The sequence below is a fragment of the Schistocerca nitens genome, chromosome 9 (assembly GCF_023898315.1).
Source record: "Schistocerca nitens isolate TAMUIC-IGC-003100 chromosome 9, iqSchNite1.1, whole genome shotgun sequence".
Classification (NCBI taxonomy): Eukaryota; Metazoa; Arthropoda; class Insecta; order Orthoptera; family Acrididae; genus Schistocerca; species Schistocerca nitens.
Genome location: NC_064622.1, coordinates 296,293,193 through 296,316,279, shown reverse-complemented (window position 1 = coordinate 296,316,279; position 23,087 = coordinate 296,293,193). Strand labels below are relative to the sequence as shown.

At 38.7% G+C, this 23,087-nt stretch overlaps 1 protein-coding gene across 1 annotated transcript in view; it reads right to left on the bottom strand.

Moving 5' to 3' along the window:
- Positions 1 to 15,495: 15,495 nt before the first annotated feature.
- Positions 15,496 to 23,087, bottom strand: part of LOC126203742 (lanC-like protein 3) — a 93,874-nt gene continuing 86,282 nt past the window's right edge. Inside the window, exon 6 of the mRNA XM_049938109.1 lies at positions 15,496 to 15,947. Within this exon, the coding sequence (XP_049794066.1) occupies positions 15,691 to 15,947 (257 nt within the window). The 3' untranslated portion in view covers positions 15,496 to 15,690. The remainder of the gene's footprint in view (positions 15,948 to 23,087) is intronic.

Here is a 23,087-nt window from a genome sequence, read left to right as displayed (position 1 = left end):
TAATGAGCCATACGTTAGGCACGCAAAGACTCTTAACATCTACAAATATCTTGATCCTGTCTACGTCAACAAATTACCTAAAAATGGCTCCATAGTGCCAGTGAATAAATTTAAAACTATTCTGTTGAGATGGATGAAAAGTAAAATAATTTACTCAACTCAAGAGTTACTTGAGTGTGTAAAGGATGAGCCAGACAGTAGGAGATTTTACTTTATTATATAAGCCTCCAAACGGTAACTTCACTTTTCCATTGCAGCCAAGCCATGGCCAGCAGTGTTAGCTGCCTGTAAAGTCTTTCATCCCACGGTCTAGTAACAGGAAGTCAGCACCGACGAAGGGCACCTTGGACACGCGCCTCTCTCCTTTGCTGACGAGGTACCGCAGCCCAAGGCGTCGCTTAGCAGGCAACTCTCTGGAAAGTTCCATGCTGCCCGCACGGTTTGCTCGGTCCTGACCAATCAGGGTGGAGGAAGCCGCGTGGTGTGTCGAACATACCCGGCCGCCCGTCGCCGGGCTCGCGCTCTTGTATTCTTGCTCACCCCGTGAGTCGGATGTGTGCCCTGTAGCATTGAACATCTCCCGCTTCTCCCGGTGCTGTGGCACTGTGGACTTAGTTTTGGCAGACAACAACTTTCGGTAGCTTCGCGAACAATGTTCGCCAAATTATAAGCTCTGACTCACCCTCACCTCCCTAGGCCTATGTAGCCCCTGTCAACATGCTTTAGCCAATAAATGGCCTTTCTCTAAAAATTACCCTATTATTCCACAACGCCCATCACCTGCCCATACGCCCATCCTGTACAACTGGTGTCAGGAGTGGGAGAGAACCACGCCCGCAGGTGCATGTATCTTACGTGACGCGGCTGGCGACCGCGCGAACCCTTAGCTGTCTGTGTCGTTTCTTCACTTTTCCGTTTCACAACATAGTTCATCCTACCCACTTTCATCTTTCCTCTCTCAACACAACACATGAAGAGTTATGCACCACCTACGAGGGCAGGTACCTTACGTGACGCGGCCGGCGACCGCGCGAACCCTTAGCTGTCTGTGTCGTTTCTTCACTTTTCCGTTTCGTGACATAGTCTGTTCTACCCACTTTCATCTTTCAACTATCAACAGAACAACCCTCGAAGAGTCATGCAACACCCGCAGGGGCACGTACCTTACGTGACGCGAATGGCGATCGCGCAGAACCATTTATAGTATTTGTAGGCTTAGAGAAAGGTTTTGACAATGTTGAATGGAATACTCTCTTTCAAATTCTGAAGATGACACGTGTGAAATACACAGAGCAAAAGCCTATTTACAATTTGTGAAGAAACCAGATGGGAGTTGTAAGAATAGAGGGGGATGAAAAGAAATAAGTGGTTGAGAAGAGAGTCAGACAGGGTTGTAGCCTATCCCCAATGTTATTCAGTGTGTATACTGATCAAGCTGTAAAGGAAACAAAAGAAAAAGTTCAAGTAGAAATTAAAAACCATGGAGGAGAAATAAAAACTCTGAGGTTTTCTGATGACATTGTAATTCTGTCAGAGACAGCAAAGGATCTGGAAGAGCAGTTGAACAGAATGGTCAGTGTCTTGAAAGGAGCATATAAGATGAACACCAACAAAAGCAAAATGAGGATAATGGAATGTAGTTCAATTAAATCATATGATGCTGAAGGAATTAGATTAGAAATGAGACACTTAAAGTAGTAGATGAGTTTTACTGTTTGGGCAGCAAAATATCTCATGATGGTCAAAGTAGAGAGGATATAAAATGTAGTCTTGCAAAGGCAAGAAAAGTGTTTCTGAAGAAGAGAAATTTATTAACATTGAGTATAGATTTAAGTGTCAGGAAGTCTTTTCTGAAAGGATTTGTATGGAGTGTGTGACGATGTTCCCTGCTTTTTATTTTTTCGTTTTCTGCCCTCGGTGTCAACGTACTGCCTTGCTACACTGGCTGAAAAATGGATTAAGAAAGTACAACACTGACTACTTTAAATGATGTAGCTGACAGGTGCACATTTGTGTTTTACAGTAGTTTACTTTCACTGTTCACAACCCCCCAATAATACACAGTTATATGGCCAGTGCATTACTGTTTAACTTTCGATAAGCCTCATCAATAGGTTGGAGGTGAAACTCTACATACTGCTACAATACCTTCCTGTTGAACATCTACGAGCAGTAAAAAACATAACCACATAATTCACAGTTCTTGAAGAATACACTACTGGACATTAAAATTGCTACACCAAGAAGAAATGCAGATGATAAACGGGTATTCATTGGACAAATATATTATACTAGAAATGACATGTGATTACATTTTCATGCAATTTGGGTGCACAGATCCTGAGAAATCGGAACCCAGAACAACTACCTCTGCCCATAATAATGGCCTTGATATGCCTGGGCATTGAGTTAAACAGAGCTTGGATGGCGTGTACAGGTACAGCTGTCCATGCAGCTTCAACACGATACCACAGTTCATCAAGAGTAGTGACTGGCGTATTGTGACGATCCAGTGGCTCGGCCACCGTTGACTAGACGTTTTCAACTGGTGAGAGATCTGGAGAATGTGCTGGCCATGGCAGCAGTCGAACATTTCCTGTATCCAGAAAGGCCCGTACAGGACCTGCAACATGCGGTCATGCATTATCCTGCTGAAATGTAGTGTTTCGCAGGGATCGAATGACGGGTAGAGCCACGGGTCGTAACAGATCTGAAATGTAATGTCCACTGTTCAAAGTGCAGTCAGTGCGAACAAGAGGTGACCGAGACGTGTAACCAATGGCACCCCATACCATCACGCAAGGTGATACGCAAGGTGATACGCCAGTATGGCGATGATGAATACACGCTTCCAATGTACATTCACCGCAATGTCGCCAAACACGGATGCGACCATCATGATGCTGTAAACAGAACCTGGATTCATCTGAAAAAATGACGTTTTGCCATTCGTGCACCCAAGTTCGTCGTTGAGTACGCCATCGTAGTTGCTCATGTCAGTTGTACAGCATCAAGGGTAACCGCAGCCATGGTCTCCGAGCTGATAGTCCATGCTGCTGCAAACATTGTCGAACTGTTCGTGCAGATGGTTGTTGTCTTGCAAACGTCCCAATCTGTTGACTCAGGGATTGAGACGTGGCTGCATGATCTGTTACAGCCATGCAGATAAGAAAGCCTGTCATCTCGACTGCTACTGATACGAGGCTGTTGAGATCCAGCACACTGTTCCGTATTACCCTCCTGAACCCAGCGATTCCATATTCTGCTAACAGTCATTTGATTTCGACCAACGCGAGCAGCAATGTCGCGATACAATAAACCGCAATCGCGATAGACTACAATCCAGCTTTTATCAAAGTTGGAAACGTGATAGTACGCATTTCTCCTCCTTACACGAGGCATCACAACAACGTTTCACCAGGCAACATCGGTCAACTGCTGTTTGTGTATGAGAAATCGGTTGGAAACTTTCCTCATGTCAGCACGTTGTAGGTGTCGCCACCGGCGCCAACCTTGTGTGAATGTTCTGAAAAGCTAATCATTTGCATATCATAGCATCTTCTTCCTGTCGGTTGAATTTCGTGTCTGTAGCACGTCAACTTCGTGGTGTAGCAATTTTAATGGCCAATAGTGTAGAAAGGTTTGTATGGAGCAGACACTGTCATTATTTTAACACATGGCCTAATTGTGTAACACTTATTTCACAGTTAAGTTCAGGCATTGTTGTTCTAAGCAACACAGGTTTCTCGTCTGAAACTCGGCCGTGGACTGACTGTCCCGGGACCAAAAATTGGGCTCTTACATATCCTCACAATTATAGGTACTGAACCTACACAATGTTCTAAGTTTAATTTACAGAAATTACAACAAAAACTTAACCTATTAACTTAACTGAATACATAAAAAAAATTCCGTCTTTTTAACAGTTTCTTCTACTACAAGAGTTACGCTGATTTATTTGCTTAAATGATGAAATTAACAGCTATCATTACGTAAGCAGTACTTTTGACAAAACTGTTAATTACTTTGGAATTAATTAAGAGCTGGCTTTGCTAACATGATTTCGAATAGAGCCAAGTAGATCCTTTAAGAATACTATTAGTTGTTCCCTCCAAATGCTTTTAATTAGTACGGAATTTATATTTGTTTATATGTCAACAATAGAATTTAAGTTACAAAACAATTACTGATTTCACCCTATAATGAAAGTATTAACTAGGAATAGTCAAAATAACTTAGAAAATCATTTACATACATAAAACTAAGCACAAAATTAGATCTGTTGTTAAATTCTTTAAAACTGAGAGCCAACCTTTTTCTTTCATGAAAATGTAGATTAGAATCATGTATGTTAATGGTAATTAGTTAAAAGGGAAAAAATGAATTTAAGGAGGCAGATGGCAAAACAAGAGGGGAAGTAAAAATATATCTGCTTGCTTCGTCACAAGTGAACCCATGTATGGAAGTGAAAAACGGACAATAAACAGTTCAGACGAGAAGAGAATATAAGCTTTTGAAATATGGTGCTAAAGAAGAATGCTGACGATTAGATGGGTAGGTCACATAACTAATGAGAAGGTACTGAATAGAAATGGGGAGAAAAGAAATATGTGAGCACACCATGACTAGAGGAAGGGATTGTTTGGTAGGACACATTCTGAGACATCATCAAGATATCTCCAATTTAGTACTAGAGAGAGGCATTTGGTGTAAAAATCATAGAGGGAGACGAGATGAATACAGTAAACAGATACAGAAGGATGTAGGTTGCAGCTGTTACTCAGAGATGAAGAGGCTTGTACAGGATAGATTAGTACGGAGAGCTGCATCAAACCAGTGTTTGAACTGAAGACCACAACCACAACAACAACAACAACAACAACAACATCAACAGCAATGTTCTTTTGGCTGGCACTTAAATACAACTATATAACATCAGAATTGAAGTGCAAGATACAAGAATAAAGGACAGATGAAATTTCCATTGATAAATAGTGAGAAAATCAATTGACTTACTGAGCACTAGGGGGGGGGGGGATGGGGGAAATAACCCCAGAAAGCATGTTTCCATGATGACTTCCATGACCCACAGATAAATCAGTGACATGAGTTTTTGAGGTAGCTGTCGAATCATATTACTGCACTGTTTGACAAATTCAACTATTTTATTTCAATAAGTAATAAATCATAATTAACAGTATCGAAGACCTCGATAAAATAAAGCAGTGTTGAAATGGTCACTTCACAGTTGTCCGTGGCACGTGCTTGGTGTTGTCGGTGAGGTATTTATTGTGGATGCTATAAATTTCAAGGTAATCTAAAAGCTGTTCATAAACTATGTACTTCAAGGCTTTGGATACTGAACATAATATGCTTTTTGGCCTATAATTTCCTGGTGATTTAGGATAATCATTCTCGGGTTACTTGCTGAAATGAGCCATGATTCCACACAGTAGAAATGTACCATTAAAAAGACAGAGATTGAAGATGTCTGAGAGAACTGGAATAATGGCATCAACAACATTTTTATCAGCTACTGTCTGGAACAGGTTCTCATATTACTTTCCCCACTATATGTGTAGAAACATTTAAGAAAAACATGTCTTTTGAGAAGGTGTTAATAATTTATTGCAATCTAAGAGCTAGTTGGGAGCCAAGAAAAAGTCATTTGCCTACAGAGGTTTGAAAAATTGTATCACATTTTATCTTTTCTCTGCTGAAACTACATAGTTTTCCATAGTGGTGCACTATTTGACGTGCTGCACACAACAGTCTGGCCATGCCTGATTTTGGTGTTCCACAAAATTTGCTTCTCTACGTTCTGCAGCTTCCTTTATACTTCATGTATTTAATGCATTGGATTTTGCTTGAATTGTTTATTCATTATCTGGCATAGTACTGCACTCTACCATGGAGTAGGAGCTCTGGTTACTTTGAGAGCATGTTTGCTATATAATGAAATACTCATACCATTCGAGTGGAATATTCTCCTCAAATTCTTTGCAGAGTGAGATTTTAATTTTAGGTCTATATATGTGTCTCTGACAGTGATTAAATGCTCATACTGTGACACTAGTGAGGACATTGCTGACTGGAAATATGATACCGCATTGATTTTTGGTGGATTATAGATTACTCCAAACAAAAATTTCTGATTAGATACATTTATGTTGAGAAAGAACAACTCTGCTTCTATTTCACCTGTTGCACTTAGTATCTTCAGTTTTAGATCAAAGCAAATGTATGCACCACCCCCCACCCCCCCTCAACAATTTGTTACATGATCAAACCTTAATGTAACTGGATAGGTGAAAAATCTACTCACCAAGTGTCAGCAGGAGAACACACATATAAAGTTGTTTAATTCTGGCAGAAGGTTTAAAGAGAAAGGAAGAGGACTGGCGAGGTTAGGAAAAGGGATAGAGTTCAGAGAAGTCACCCAGAACTGCGGGGGCAGGGGAGACATACTGGATGGAATGAGAAGGGAAGACTGAGTGTTGTCGACTGCATCACATAAGATTTGATAACCTGAGAGCTTATAGGTGGAAGACAGGATACTATGCAAGACAGACACTACTACAAAGCATTGTGTATCAGTTAAGAAGAGCAGAAACCTAAGTGTATTGTATACGATACAGTTTGGGGGGGGGGGGGGGGAGGAGGGGCAGAGAAAAATACACAGGTCAGAAAATGAAAGATATGGAAAACTAAAATGGAGAAAGAGAGTGAAGAAGGGAAGTTAATGTGAAGAAATACTGAGACCGAAGATTTTAACATAAATTACAGCCAGGTGGGTGGTGAGAACCAATGGTTTAATGTCCCATCGACATCAAGGTCATCAGAGATGGAGCACAATCTGAGATGGTGTCAAGGATGGGAAAGGAAATCAACGATGCCCTTTCAAAGGAACTAGCCTGGCATTTACATAGAGTGATTTAGGGAAATCATAGAAAACCTGGATGACCAGATGTGGATTTGGACCATCGTGCTCCAATGTGCTAACCACTGTGCCACCTCGCTCGGTCCTTCACACAGTAGGTGATCAATACATTCAAGCCTAGGATAAGGATGATACTGAGTGACAAGAGGTGTAGCCCTAAGTTGTTTTTTGGAGGGATCAGTAGTACTAGGATTGGATGTGATGGCCCGGGAAATTTGCTTTTGAAGTTGGCTAGTGGAGTAACTATGTCCGGAGAAGACTGAGGTGAGAATGATAGTGTATTGATGTAGAGAGTCTGAGTCTGAACAAATATATTTGCCTTGTATATGAGGGATGTATGGGAGGGAAAATTTGACAAGGAAAGGATGGCAACTATCAAAATGTAAGTACTGTTCTTTGTTAGTAGGTCTAATGTGAACAGAAGTGTGTAGCTAACCTATGGTGAGGAGCAGTGTCAAGGAAGGTGGCACATGATTTGGAATAGAACCATGATAAATTTAATTGGGAGAATATATTTAGAGATTCCAAGAATTTTAACAGGTCAGCCCAACTATCACATGACTACCAACAAGTTATCAGTTAGGATGAATGTGCATAAGCAGAGGGTGTATACTGGCAATACACAATGCCCTCCTCGATTCTCACCAGCCACCTGGCCTTAATTTACGTTAATTTCTTCAGTCTCAGCATTTCTTCACAGTGACAATTCCTTTCTTCACTCCATTTTAGTTTTCCATATCTTTCACTTTCTTGCCTTCCATTTTTCCCTGACCCTCCCCCACCTATATCACATACAATGCACTTAGCTTCCTGCTCTTATCAGCTTGTGCACAATGTTTTGTTAGTAATCTCTTTTTTGCATATTACCCAGTCTTCCACCTTTAAGCTCTCAAGTTTTCAAACCTTATCCTGTACAGTCCCCCACAATCAGTCTTTCCTTCTCATTCCATGCAGTAAGTCTCACCTGCCCCAGGGTTCTAGGCAAATCTTCTGAACTCTATCCCTTTTCCTAAACCACACCAATCCTTTTCCTTCACATCTCTTCTTTATCCTTCAACCTTTCTGCCAGAAGGAGGAGCCACTGGCTCTGAAAGCTTGCAAACTTAAATACCTTGATATGTGCCACTGCTTGATTAGTAGATTTTTTTTATTTATTCAATTACATTATACTTTTAAAACTTGAATATGATCAAACTTTAGTTATGCATAGCAGAATCAGAAAAGATGTTTTGTTTGAACCACATCTCTATCCGAAGAATGACTTGGAAGTTCTATTTGTGGAACAAGTTGTAAAACTAGTCAGAATGAACCCTCAACAATTGAGCTCTGGTGTGAGCGACAAGGAGATCACAGGTGTCTCCCATTGTGGCTGTCTGAAGGCTGATTTGCAGCACAGCTACCTGCTGGCCATAAGGGAGACGAAGGTCTGTATTAATTAACACTGACATTCTGCAGAGCTGTCCAAAGTACAGGGTGTCATGATTGTCTGTAGGCTTTGACAAATGGCAGACTGCCTAATGTGAAGTGTCAAAAAGGAGTGCACTGTTTAACACTTTGAAGTAAAGCCACTTAGAAGAATGTCGGGCCCAGAAAACCATTTATGCCATTATTTAAAGCAATGTTTGATATGTCTTAAAGATTAACACTTACTAAAAACAATCAAGTTTCAAGGTTAATTTTTCGTATTTACTTTCTTTCAAAATAATTGTCGAAATTGATAACAGAAGGCCACACCTGTCAAGGAACGGGTAGCGAAACGTCCTTACATTGTTTTCATATGAAATGAGTCCGGGCATGGTCTTTTGAACAAAGCATTGTGGCCCGGTAAGCTCAGGCCCAAGTGTTAATGTCCAGTAGTATTTCTCAACAAGGCGAGATAACAGATGCCCCTCTTAGAGCTACTGACCATCTTAAGCAGCAGTTAACTTGTAATTAATGAAGTGACTTAGATCTGTTTAGCAGCAGAACACAGTTAAAGCATTAGACAACAGTAGCGAGTAAAATGAGAACAATGGAGTTAAAAAGGTAGATTGAGGAGTTTGTCATTAATATATAGGATAATACCAACTAGACTGACATATGAATACACATAAAAACTTAGCAAACATTAAAACTTATAATAATTAATTATATAACAAAGTAAAATAGTTGAGGAACTTACAAATAAAAAAAAAATACAGTGAACAAAAGACAAAGGTGTGAGTCTTAATGTCTCACAAGAGTTAGGATTTTTTCCTCCCTTATCTTGCAGTATAACTCCTTTCAGCTACAAATTAGCCAATTGTTGTGAAGATATTACTTTTGCAACACACAGTGATGTAAATACTGCTCTGTATACATTAACTTTTTTTGCCAGTAGTCAAAATATTATATCTGAAAGAAGATGAGTGAGGTTTTCGAGTGTCACTATGAGGCTTACACTGTGGACACCACTGCTCCATTGCACCCACATATGAGGCAAGCAGGCAGGCGTGGAGGCACACAACAAATGAGGTTACTCGTACACCACAAGGTATCCAGCCTGAGCTGTGCAATTGCAGAAAGGCCATGCACCTACGAGCCGGCCTGCGGAATATTTCCTCACCATACAGACATGAACGTGTTGATCCCTTTGTGCCTGGAAACAATGTATTGACACAACAAGTGTGCTATTAATCACTGTACATACCCTATGATTCTAGCACAGTTATTTGCAGTCAGGAAGCATCCTCCACGACATTAGGTCCACACAAGTTTCCATCACATTATGGGTGGCCAGTAGCCAACGTTGGTCTGGGCACCCATCTACAGAAGACCAGTTCACTGTTTTCAGTCTGCACCTCTAGACTTTGAATGGCATGATGGATGAAGTTCTACAGTAGCAACTGAACTTCTGCCTTGGAGGGCACCAGTTTGCTGCCATCCATGCACATAAGGGCAAGCTCCTAACCTGACAGCAGTGAATGCCTTTTAGAATTCAGCAGATGTTTGTGTTGTTGGCACTGATCACTCACGGCCACACAGTGCTAACTCAGGCACGCGCTGCCAAGTGGGGTAACCAGTGTCAGCAAAGCTGGATGTGGATGTCAAACAGCCATCCTGGCTGCTCGATCTTCTGACATCAATGGCACTGCTGTTATACAGTGCACCTGCAGCAAGCATATCCGAGTGCATAAAGTAACTTCAGCATTATAGCTCAAACCTAAATAAAAGGTGTTATATCTTGCAATGGATTTTTCCTAGCCACCTCTCGCCAGCAACACTGCTTCCACAACCTGCTACTCCACCACCTCTACACCATAGTGGCCCTAGTCACCATAACTGCTTTACATTATTCTTTTCAATGATTTTGTTGCACAAAAATATCTTGCTCTTCTTTGGTTTTTTGAACAAATTAGTAGTGTTGCCCAAACGTAACTTTACATCAGCACTTAATATAGAGATATACTGCATGCTGCATTGACAGTCAGGGCTTGTTACTCTTTTTGGAACTATGTCATATCTCCAATTTCCATATTCTTGGCCATTTGTGTGTGATAATCTGATTAAATTTCACACACAACAGGTTCTCAAACATACAGCATAGTCTCTGAAAGTTGGTGGTAATGTGAACACTTTGTTATAAGGACATTCTTCGTTAATAACAACATATGAACAGTATTGTGCCAAAGTGTAGTGATGATATCTACTAACTAGAGTAGATACCACACGCGTTTCCAGCTTACATTTTTTCAGCAGTCATAACAATTTTCTATGGATATCTAAAAGTCAAGGCACCTGACTAGAGTAATTTCTATATGCAATGTGTATTGACTCTAGAGGAGTTTAATTCCAAAAAATAGATCACAAAAAATTTCAACCTCAGGTAGTATCTACAGTCTCTGAATTGTACAAAATGACTTATTTTAGAAGTAATTGTGTTTTATTGCCTTAATTAACATGCTCCTTCTGTAGCAGCATGTTAAACTTTACATGCACAGCATGTACGGGTTGCAGCCGGGCCAAGGCCTGGTCTGCCACTCGGCTTTGCTCAGTCCTTCTCGGAAGTAAATGGAACAGTGCGATGATTCATTTAGCATTGCAGTGTGGCATTTTTCGGTTGGTACAACTGTTTAACCTTCACTATTTGTTCATGGTGTGAAGAACATTCACAGGTCCAGTGACTGTTTGCACAAAAAGAGGCACTCTAGCGATCTATCTTCGCAATCCTTTAAAATGAATGGGAATGACAGAAGAGGGATGAGAATTCTCAGTTCGCATAAGCAACAGGTACTACACATTTCCAAAAACTTCTGAAGTCACACGCATTATTCCATTTCATTTACAACAGTTTTCAATGGAACTGAACAAAGAGCATGGATACTTCATATATTACTGCAAAGTATGTTGGTTAAGTCAGTGGTCATGCCTGGAACGATTTTAGTTTTAATACTCACTATTGTTGTTATGAAGGGCAAAGGAGTGCAAGAACGAAAATTAAAACATTAGGAATGGAGTGTAGACTTCGAATTTTAAGTGGACTTGACTGCACACTGATCACAGTTAAGACATTGCAAGGTAACTTCTTTCTGATTTGATGGGAATGCATTTAAAAAGAAAACCACATTGTAGAAGAGACATATTCTGACAAAGACAGTGCAGTGACGTTAAAGAAAATGCGGGGCCTGAAGAACTCACTGTTGCCTTGAAAGAATTGCAAGGATAGTTTTATAAACATTTTGAGGACACTGTCAGTCTTACATCTGTTTCTGAGCTGTTTTCAATACTGTTAGCCATTTCAGTTGAAACTGCCATGTGCATGTGCAGATGCAATTGATTGACCTACAAGGGAATTCCACTTTTAGTGACAAATCTTTTTACATTAGAGCTGTCCAGGACATCTACATTGGTTTCCTCACATAGAGTTTCCAAGTCTCCATAATGAGGCTGCAAAAGTGCTACAATATTTCAATTGACATATTTGTGTGAAAGACCTCTTTTTGATTATGAAACTAAATATGTTGGCTTTAGTGTGAAACTAGAGATGGACAGAATGGGAACAGACATAATAGGAATATCTGAGATGCGATGGCCTGAACCAGGAGACTTCAGATCAGGAAATTATCGTATCATTCATACAGGTACTAACCAAGGAACAACTGGAATCGGTGGAGTTGGAATAATTCTAAAAGGAAAACTCGGGAATCTAGTCACAGGATATGTGCAATTTAACTCTAGGATAATACTAGTCAAAATTGGAACCAAACCAAAGAACACGGTAATAGTACAAGTCTATATGCCGACATCGGCAGAAGAAGACGATGTAATAGAAACAGTGTATGAAGACATCAACAAAGTTATAAATTATGTTAAAGGTGAAGAGAACTTAATTATAATGGGAGATTGGAATGCTAGTGTTGGAGAAGAGAAAGTTGACGGAATTGTAGGGAAATATGGTCTAGGAGATAGGAACGAAAGAGGAAGCCGGCTAATTGAATTTTGTACCAAAAACAAGTTGGTCATAGCGAACTCCCTTTTCAACCACCATAAAAGAAGAAGGTACACGTGGAAAGCCCCAGGAGATACTAGAAGACACCAAATCGACTATATATTAGTAAAATTGCGTTTTAAAAACCAAATCAAGGATTGCAGAAGCTACCCGTCTGCGGATATTAATAGTGATCACAACCTTGTAATGATGAAATGCTTACTCAAACTCAAGCGATTAGAGAGAAAAACGAACAAAGTATGGAACAGAGATAACCTAAAGTCTGAAGAACTAGTGATCCCTTATGCACGGAAAACTGATGAGATGGCATCAAACATTATTCCCGGGAGTACTAACGAGGAGTGGAAACAAATCAAAGAAGGCATACATAAAGCAGCAGAAGAATTTATTGGGAAAGCCAAACCTGTAAACAGGAAAGAGTGGATAACACCTGAAATAATTTGTCTAATGGAAGAAAGAAGACTATACAAAAATGCCTCTGACGAGCAAAGCGAAAACAAATATAGAAAGCTTAGAAACCAAATAAACAGAGAATCTAGGAAAGCAAAAGAAAATTACCTCAACAGCATTTGTAAAGAGGTGGAGGAAAACATGGTTAAAGGAAAAACTGACTTGGCCTACAGAACAATAAAACAAAACTTTGCTAAACGGAAAGTAAAATCTTCAGGAACTATAAAGAACAAAGAGGGCAAGGTACTATTTGGATATGACACGCTGAAGAGATGGCAAGAATACATTGAAGAGCTATATCAAGGAGACCCTCTAACAGATAATATGATAGAATTAAGCGAAGAAGTAGAGAAAGAAGAACTAGGGGACACAATTCTGAAAGATGAATTTGAAAAAGCACTAAAAGAACTACCAGATAAGAAAGCGGCAGGTGTTGATGATATACCTTCTGAACTAATTAAGAAATCAGGAGACAAAATGAAAGCTACATTACTGCAACTCATACAGAAAATATACAAAACAGGTGAAGTTCCTGAAGACTATCAGAAATGCATCATATTCCCCATACCTAAGAAAGCATCTACTATGGACTGTGAAAACCATCGAACACTCAGTCTTCTTTCACACGCATCAAAAATTCTAATAAGAATAATTTTGAAAAGAGTTGAAAACCAATTGAATAGCACTCTAAGTGAAGACCAATTCGGTTTTAGAAGCGGTGTAGGGACGAGGGAAGCAATCTTATCTTTAAGACTAATAATTGAGAAACAAATTTCCAAAAACAAACAAGTATTTATAGCCTTCGTAGACCTCGAAAAGGCATTTGACAATGTTGTATGGCCAGAAATGTTTAGAATTCTGAAGAAGGCTGGTCTGAAATATAATGATAGAAGGATAATCTTTAAAATATACCAAAATGAAACAGCCTTAGTTAAGAAGGAAAACAAAGAAGAAACAGCAAGAATAAGGAAAGGAGTGAGACAGGGATGCCCACTATCTCCAGTAATTTTCAACGCATATATCCAAGAAGCAATAGATAAAATAAGAGAGAATATTGAAGTAGGAATAAAACTTAACGGAATGAAAATAGATATGTTGCGATATGCAGATGATATCGCCATAATTACAGAAAGGAAAGAAGATTTAGAAGCCGCACTCAATGAAATGGAAAACACCTTAAAAGAACAGTATGGAATGAAAATAAATAAGAAAAAGACTAAAGTGATGGTGAGTGGCGCCCTGAACTACAATGAACCCATACGAATAACAATAAAGGGAGAGAAACTAGGGCAGGTTACAGAATTTAACTACTTAGGTAGCAAAATAACAGCAGATGGAAGGAGCAAAAGTGACATTAAAAACAGAATACAACTTGCCAAAATAGCATTCAATGGAAAAAGAAACTTACTGACGAGTAGAAATGTTAGTTTAGACGTAAGAAAGAGAGTCATGAAAACCTATGTGTGGAGTACAGCCCTTTACGGATGTGAAACTTGGACTAGTGGAAAAGAAGAAAAGAGAAGATTAGAGGCATTCGAAATGTGGTGCTACCGGAGAATGGAAAAAATCAGCTGGCGAGACAAGGCTACAAACGAAGATGTCCTCAGAAGAGTGAAAGAAAACAGATCTCTTTGGCGAAATATACAGAAAAGAAGAATAACCTTCATAGGTCACATTTTACGGCATAACAATTTCATTAAGAGAATATTAGAAGGAATCATTGAAGGAAGAACTCGCCGAGGACGACCTAGATTAAGCTACATTCAACAAGTAATAAATGACATCGGGTGCCAGACCTATGCAGATATGAAGAAGAAAGTTGACAAAAGAACGGAATGGCGTGCTGCTGCCAACCAACCTGTGGGTTGATAACCGAAGAAGAGAGTGTGAAACTCTGTAAAATTGTCTGCGTCTGTCCATATGCCAACACTTTGTACCAGACAACAATTATGTCTTCAGTGAGCCAAAAATACATAAATGATAACGAAAATTTGTTTTGTTTGTGACCTATTTTGTTGAGAGCTTTGAAATATAAAACAAAGTAGCATGCAGTGGTACTGTACGACCATTTAAATGCAACATGTTTGGAGTTTTCCCACTTCCCCCTCCTTGCACTCTGACAGTGTGGCGTGGCTGTGGGGGAAATGTGAAGCAAGGCAGAGTGCTTTGGCACTCGTGCTCGAGCACAGCCCATGAGCCGAAATCTTGGCTGCTGCTGTTCTATCGTATCAAAGTTCCACAATGTGAACATATACGAAGGCCCTATACAGCTGAACACTGTGATAAAGCCTAGCACAAATATTACATTGAAAAACTTATTTGTTTACTGGTCAACAGTTGTCAGTAGAGATTTCCTGGGTCAGATTACTAACTGCTTGCCAGTCCATGTGATATAACTCTGTGTAAATAGCGTGACTGAATAACACAGGCCTTCACCTAGGCCACTTCTTGGTAATTTACAACACCCAGCTCTTGTACAGCAGCTTCACGTAATTTCCTTATTGGACACTATTATGTTTGACGTTTTTATTCATGAGTACATAACTTTGAAGAATCTACTCAAGTGCAATTAGTATGTTCACAGCTGCATTAAATGAGATATGATTATCAATTAATACAAAAAAATGACGATGAAAAGTCAGTTTTCTGAAACACAATTTTTATTTCCAAAGGGCATACAAAGACATTCCTTCTAAGGAAGCGTAGATTCTTGAAATTTTAACCTTTTACAACACAAATGTATTCTGACAACAGTATACTAAAGAAAATTAATTCAATTAAACATATTTCAGTCTTAACAATACAGTATAGACAAAGGTGCAGGAGACAAGTTTCATGAGTCAAATACATCAAAGAATGGAAAGTAAGCATTATCTGGACATAGCATGTCTGCCATGAAGCACACAGTCCCAGCCCAACCTTCAAACAAACTGTAAGGGCAATCTGGTGTTCTGGCTTCTCTTCTGAACTGTTCATTGTACAAGAACTGCATGAATGTGAAGGCACGCCACAGCCAGTGTCGGTCGTTACCATTCAAGCGATACAGTAACAAGAAAACATATGCATTTCCCGCCACTCCATGACATATTCCTGCAAGCACAGAGGTAATTTAGCCTTAGTAAACACGGATACCAAAGTTAACTGGTTAACAACATATTACCTGCTGACCACAAAAAAGTAATGATGCTTGACGAGTACAAATGTTTATCAGAATAATGGACATACCTGAAATGTGATAACAAGGTGTTCAAAACCTTTTGAGAGTAAATTATACATACAGTAGAGGATTCTAAATCAAGTATTGTAACCTAAGGAACCAATCGTTGGAAACGAATATTTCAGGTAGCATGAGCTCTTGAATGGACATTGCATTTTGTGCACATTTTTATAAACTGCTTGTATTTCATAATAAACAGATGGCTGTTTTAGTAATGTTTATGGCACTACCTCAATCCTTTCGCGGGCCGTGGGGTATATACTTCCCATGAAATCTATGTCCTTTCAGCATTTAAGGGCGTGTGTGTTACCAATTCCATACACTCCTGGCATCTAGTGTCAGACCGCTGCACCAGCTGTGGTTTCTGTTTGTTGTGAAATATAGCCTTTTAGACATTTACTGTTCCATTTCTATATTGGAAGAACCTAATGAATAACTCTTATCCTTGAAATTATGGGTCTGTTAGTAATGTAACAGCTTTAAATTTAGTACTGGAGTAAGGACACGTGCCTTTCAGTGTACCACTTGATACATTGCGTCAAGTATTATATAATCATGCATTTACAATGGTGTTTATTTCTTTCACATTTGTTATTCAATCTAATATTATTTTGAATAACTGAATGTTGTCTGAATACCAGAACTGGACAGACTACACTATTTCATTTATAAAAATTATCAAGCTGGATAATTTGAAATATTGCATATACCCACCTACATTCTGTTAAAATAACAATTTTGAATTGAGAAGAATATCAATTCACTTATGTAACCTGTATTAATTTTTACATTCTAGAAAGACACTGTGTAAAAGTCAGACTGATTACTGAAATTGTAAACACATCTATAGTTATTGATCTTTAACATAATGCACACAGTAATTGACTGTATGAAAAAAATTAACTTTAAGAGGTGAAATACGGACAAATGCCAGTAATGAAAATAATTATGTAATTAAAAAATAACTGTTTCAAGTTACTACTTTATGAAATCTTCTATAAAAAGAAATTTTGTAAGAAAGCAGTGTCAAATATCTACATTTTAATAATAAAACTTACTGTCACACTTAAGTTTTTGTGAACACACAATTTTTAATTTTAACGTAGTAAGAGCATCAATTCTGATAAAGTATTGTAAGGTCTTTATATGAAGGCTGGTGCAAAGCCAAGAAAGAAGTAGAAGTAGTAGAAGTTATCAAGTTATAATTACAGTCAGTAAGCAGTTTATTACTCAAACTGTTGTAAAAGGTACTAATTGGTGTGAATATTTTATTGATGATTTGGACACTATTAAGATCTCATGAGCTGAAAATCAATGTTTCATTCTATAGTTTTGAAAGTATTGCAGAAATCCCTAAAGAATGGAAATAGGAGGGTAAGTCAATTATCATCCGCAAAGTAGTTATAAAATTTTATTGTAATCAAATAGGAAATTTACAAGATCATAATTTTTTCGACATAGTCTCCTTCCGTTTCAACGCATTTGTCCATCGTTGTACAAGCTTCCTGATGCCCTCATAAAAGAAGGTTCTCAGTTGAGCTGCGAGCCAGGAATGCACCGCTTCTTTCACTGCTTCGTCTGAGGTAAATCAATGGCCCCTTAATGCCTGTTTGAGTGTACCAAACAAGTGATAGTCAGAAGGGACAAGATCAGGACTATATGAAGGATGATCCAGTACTTCAAATTTGAGTTTCTGGAGCGTTTCAGCAGTGTGGGCAGCAGTATGCGGACGGGCATTGTTGTGCAACAACACAACATCTTTTGACAGCAATCCTCAGTGTTTGCTTCAAATTGCAAGCTTTAGCCTAGCAGTAAGCATCTCACTGTAACATACACTGTTTAATGTTGTGCCCCTTCCCAGTAAAGTTACAGTACTGGACCCTGTGCTTCCCAAAAAACTGTAAGCATCAGTTTTCCTGTGGACGGTTGGGTCTTGAACTTTTTCTTGCACGGGGAATTTGGACGTTTCCATTCCACACTCTGCCATTTACTCTCCGCCTCGTAATGATGGATCCATGTTTCATCACCAGTAATGATCTTGTCCATTTCGTTACCATAGTGATCCAAATGTTTTTTGTAGATGTCCAAGCAACAGTATGAGTTGTTTTGGGACCCATCTTGCACAAACTTTATGAAACCCACGTCTGTTGTGGATGATTTCGTAGGCAGAAAAATGAGTAATTTGCAGATGATGTGCCACCGCGTCAATAGTTAATCGTCTGTCTAAGAGAATCATTTCATGTGAACGCTCAATGGTTTCATCATTTGTGGCGGTAAACAGTCGTCTGGCTCCTTCATCGTGCGTAATGCTTGTGCGACCATTTTGGAACTTTTCAATCCATTCGTAGACACTCCATTGTGGCAAAACACTGTTCCCATACTGTACTAAAAGTCTTTGATGAATTTTTGGCCCCTGATATGCCTAACGGAAAAAAAAAGAAAACCCCACGGGTCACTGAATGTTGCTCTTCTTTGGTGCAAATAGACAGTGAAGCAGTCATGATTAACAGCATGGCAGCGATAACAAAACTAACCTAGTGGCTTGAAAATTGCAAAGATATAACACCAAATAAACAAAGCATGTGTCATCAACATAAAACGACAGTACTATCAAAATAAACAAAAATATAACTAAATTGCGGATAATAATTGACTTACCCTAGTATTTCATCAGATATGTAAAATTTTGTAATAAAAGTTCACTCTATTCCTCTTGTTGTAACATTAAGTGGTTAATTGGGTACAACTATGGTACTGTTGCAAACATATTTGGTTACAGACAGGAGAGATAATATTTGAGTACACCTAAAAAAAAAAAAAAAAAATTCCACTGAAATCAACTACAGTCAAGCAGAAAACGAAGCATTATCGATCCTATTTGGTGTCGAAAAATTTCACAATTTCCTCTGTGGAGCGAAATTCCACCTGATTATTGACCACAAACCGCGGGTTGCCCTCTTTGGCGCTGGAGAAAAGAGCTCAGTGATTAAAAAGGTGAGCCTTATTCCAAAGCAGGTACCAGTATCAAATAGATCCACCTCCATCTCTGAGCAGATATGCTCTCCTGGCTTCCTGTGGATTCTGATGCACAATTCAACCAATAGGAGCTGATATATTTTGCTACAGATGGGGAGCAAAAGGACGTTCTCAACAATTTCCAATTACTGCACAAGAGATCACTCAAGGCACAGCAGAGGATCTAATCCTCACAAACATTCCATTCACTTCAACACCAAGGGCTGGTCCATATGTCATAAGTTGACTTTAGAGAATGACGTTGTCTAGGAGGCACTTCTGCCACATTCAAGTCACCATCAGAAGGACATAGTGCAGCAGACAAATAATAGCTGAACGCACATTGTGTCATTAATGCAATTTCAAAGGAAGGAGCTTGACCTAGAATCAGATTTTTTGAGAGTGCTAGCCTGGACTTCTTGGTTGGGACCTACATGCACAATAACATTTTGAATTAAGGGTGATCCATAAACTGTATTACATTACATTGCAACTCATTTAATATCTATTGTAATTAGCAATTGCCTTTGCAGTACTGCTAAGTATCAACACTTGAGATAAAAATGGATTAATTTGTTTTGTGATTTTGGTGGCTGCACAGCTTCACAGTAACCTGGAATCCAGTTAATGTTTCCAACCTTTCAAAGATGAAATATGAAGAGTGGTAAGCAACTGAAATCACTTATTTCTCCTGAAGACCTACATATGTTTCATTTATTAGTTAATTACTTGGTCGTTCTTTCGAATGGCAACACTTCATCTGAAACTGTGAAAATATTAGAAGAAACTGGAAGTAATATGGATCATTCCACAATTGTGGCTCAGGCGATGATTGTTGTGCCAATTAAAGTTCAGAACAAAAATACAGCACATTAGTCCTAGGAAAAACTGTACCACTACAATAACAGCTTTCAGTGACTAAGAAAAGGCTGTAAATTTTTTGGTTAAACGAAGAAGGGAGAACACACTTGAACTTAAGCAATGTATAATGCTGATTTTGTTTTGTAAAATCTGAATATGAATTGTATAAATGGAAGAAATGTTTCCACAAAGTACAAAATATGTGCCAAAAAGAAACTCACAAGAGTTTAAGCGATTTAGAACTGCTCACAAGAGTCAATGCACTGTCGATAAGGGAGATCTATGAGACTGGGCACCCTGAATTTCAAGTGAGATGAACATTACATACTGATTTCCAGGCTTCTTCAACCTGGTTAAACAGATTTGGGAAATTATACAGAAAAGGAAGTTGCAAAATTACAAAGTTTACCTCAAGTAAATGTGAAGAGGTGATGCCATTAATAGGTAGTTCTACAGAGAAGTCAGTAGCTGACGAGAAGATGAAGCTGCTTCTTATCACCTAAAATGTTATGTATAAAGGCAATCAGTCAGGGTTCATGGAAGAACTACATGCAAACCATACTTCATTATTTTGAGTGAAAAGAAGAGTTCTTTGTGCAGCTAATGGCTGCTACAAAAACTTGTATATAACAAAAAATGGAAAGAAGCATATGGCATCGTTGGCTGGAAGGCTCCATCCGGGGAAGTTTGGCTGCCTAGTGCAAGTCTTATTTTATTCGATGCCACATTGGGTGACTTGCGTGCCACTGATAAGGCTGAAATGATGATGAGGACAACACAACACCCAGTCCACGAGTGGAGAAAATCTCCAACCCAGCCGGGAATCAAACACTGGCCCGGTTGTGTGGGAGGCGAGCATGTTAACACCCAGCTAAACAGGCGGACTGTATACAACAATCCCAGTGATAAGTATTGATGGGTTACTGCTTCCACAGCTTTATATCTGTCTTCAGGAACATCAAGGCAGATTAGAATCAAAAATTTAAAAAAAGGACTGCTTCCTAGCAAAAGTCTTAATTCGTGTGGCAAAATCTGGAAAAATGAGAGAATACTTTTCAATGTTACATCCATATAATCTTCTTACTATTTCCATAAAAAATCCATTGCTTTTGTTGGACTCTTGGTCTAGACATAATGACTCATTTGCCTTTTGGACAATAACAGAAAGACTGCTAAATCCGGATCCTACACAGGATTAATACGGTGACTTAGGCTCTCAATAAAAAAAAATTTTCAACTGTCTAAACCGTTTTTCAGAAAATTGTCAGGGAATATAACTTCCAATAGCTCTGTGGCATTTCAAGTTTATCAGTGGAACAATATGGGTAAACTTCAGTCGTTTGTGCATTGTCAGTTTGCATCACCATGTTATACAAAATTTGATCAAGTATGCCTGGTACACAGTATGATATGCAGAATGACAGCCCAACCATTTCTTACTCCATTCCAGTTCTCTCTAAACAGAACTAGTAATTACTGTGAAGTGCCTGAATGAATTGATTTTTGTTTTATCAGGTGTTCCTTGTGTAAGGAAAAGGTTTTGTCATCCTATACATATTGCATATTTTTGATGACTACAGGAAATAAACAAAGAACTGTTTCACTGTTATTAAAATATACTTTTTAAAAAAGAGTCAAAAGAATAGTGGTACAGAAATCGTTATAAAATATTTAATGTCAACAAACTAAAATCCTGATTGATGGAAGTCATCTGTAATGTAACATTGCACACTGTCTTGATTTTCTTTCCTCTGCTAGTCACTTGTGTAACAATTACATCTGCAATTACTTAGCTATCAATATAAACAAAGTTATACACAAAATTAATGATTTGAGACTTTTTAGTGTGGTTTAAATACTTTCAGTTCCTGTGTGTGCACATTAGACTTTGTGCTATGCGTTCTCTTGTGATGGCTGCATCTACTTACTCACCAGTTCACATGCTAGGCTTTAAGGACTGTACAAATCACTGTTATAACTGCTTCTTCATACAGCAACAATGAGTGACTTTAATATTTTAAAGAAAATACTTGCAATGTGCCTTAGTACCTAAAATTTGGACAGTTTATTTCTTTTGGTGTATTATTCCTGTGTGACAAATTTCGGGGCACGTTTCGTCATTTCAGATTAGAGCACTCCCTTGTTAGTGTAGCAGCCATTATATGCATTTATGCCTGTGTATAAGTGAACAACAAACTACACAAATCATCATATGGCAAGCTATTAAAGTCTACAATTTGTGGAACAGTTCATAGATGTGACTATTAGAAAAGAATAATAAACCAGACTGAACATGAGTATCAGAAATACTAGACTTTCAAATCAGCAGAAACCATTCAAGATACGTATTCTAAGGTTTCTTCAAAATGTCGAATGATGAAAACATTTGTTTTGACAATTCTGACATAGATAACAGTGTCGTTGACGCTGCTGGTGGAATAGATCCCATTCTCGTATGCACTTATGCAAGTCATCCAGTTGTTTCTACAGTATATGGAACTCTACCTGATTTTGTTCCTGTTACTATTTCAGTTGTCACTGTTACAGCATCAGCTGCTGCTGCCAAAATAAAAATTCCATTCATGACGCACTAATAACACTAAATGGTTTCAGCTCCTTTTTGTCTCTTTTGTGTTGCAGCCTTACACAAACAAGGCAGGCCACTGCAGTGAACCAGACACTGAGTCCATGGAAAAAAAAAAAAAAAGATAGAAAGCTACATTTCAACTGGCAGTAACACAATCTCAAATCAGAATTGTCTTAAACAAATGCTGTGAGAGTTCCTAAATTGAAGTTCTGGTCCAAAATGCTATGTAACACCAACATTTGCAAACAGACATAGTAGGTGTCAATTGCAGGATCCAGCTGCTGAGGCCAGATATTTATTTCCTATTATCAAGAAAATGGCCTTCTTTGTGTGATGTGATCTAGAGCCACAGCCACTGAAATTGGAACTGTGAGTTGGTTTCCAGATCATTGGAGCAGTGGTTTTTAGACTGCAGAATAACTTACATAACTGGAATAACAAGAAAAATTTCCCTGTCTCAATTTCTCTTTCACAGAATTTTTCAAATTACTACTAAACTGATTCTGCATAAGAGAAGAACTTTTCTTCAATAAAGCACCTTTCCTTCTCT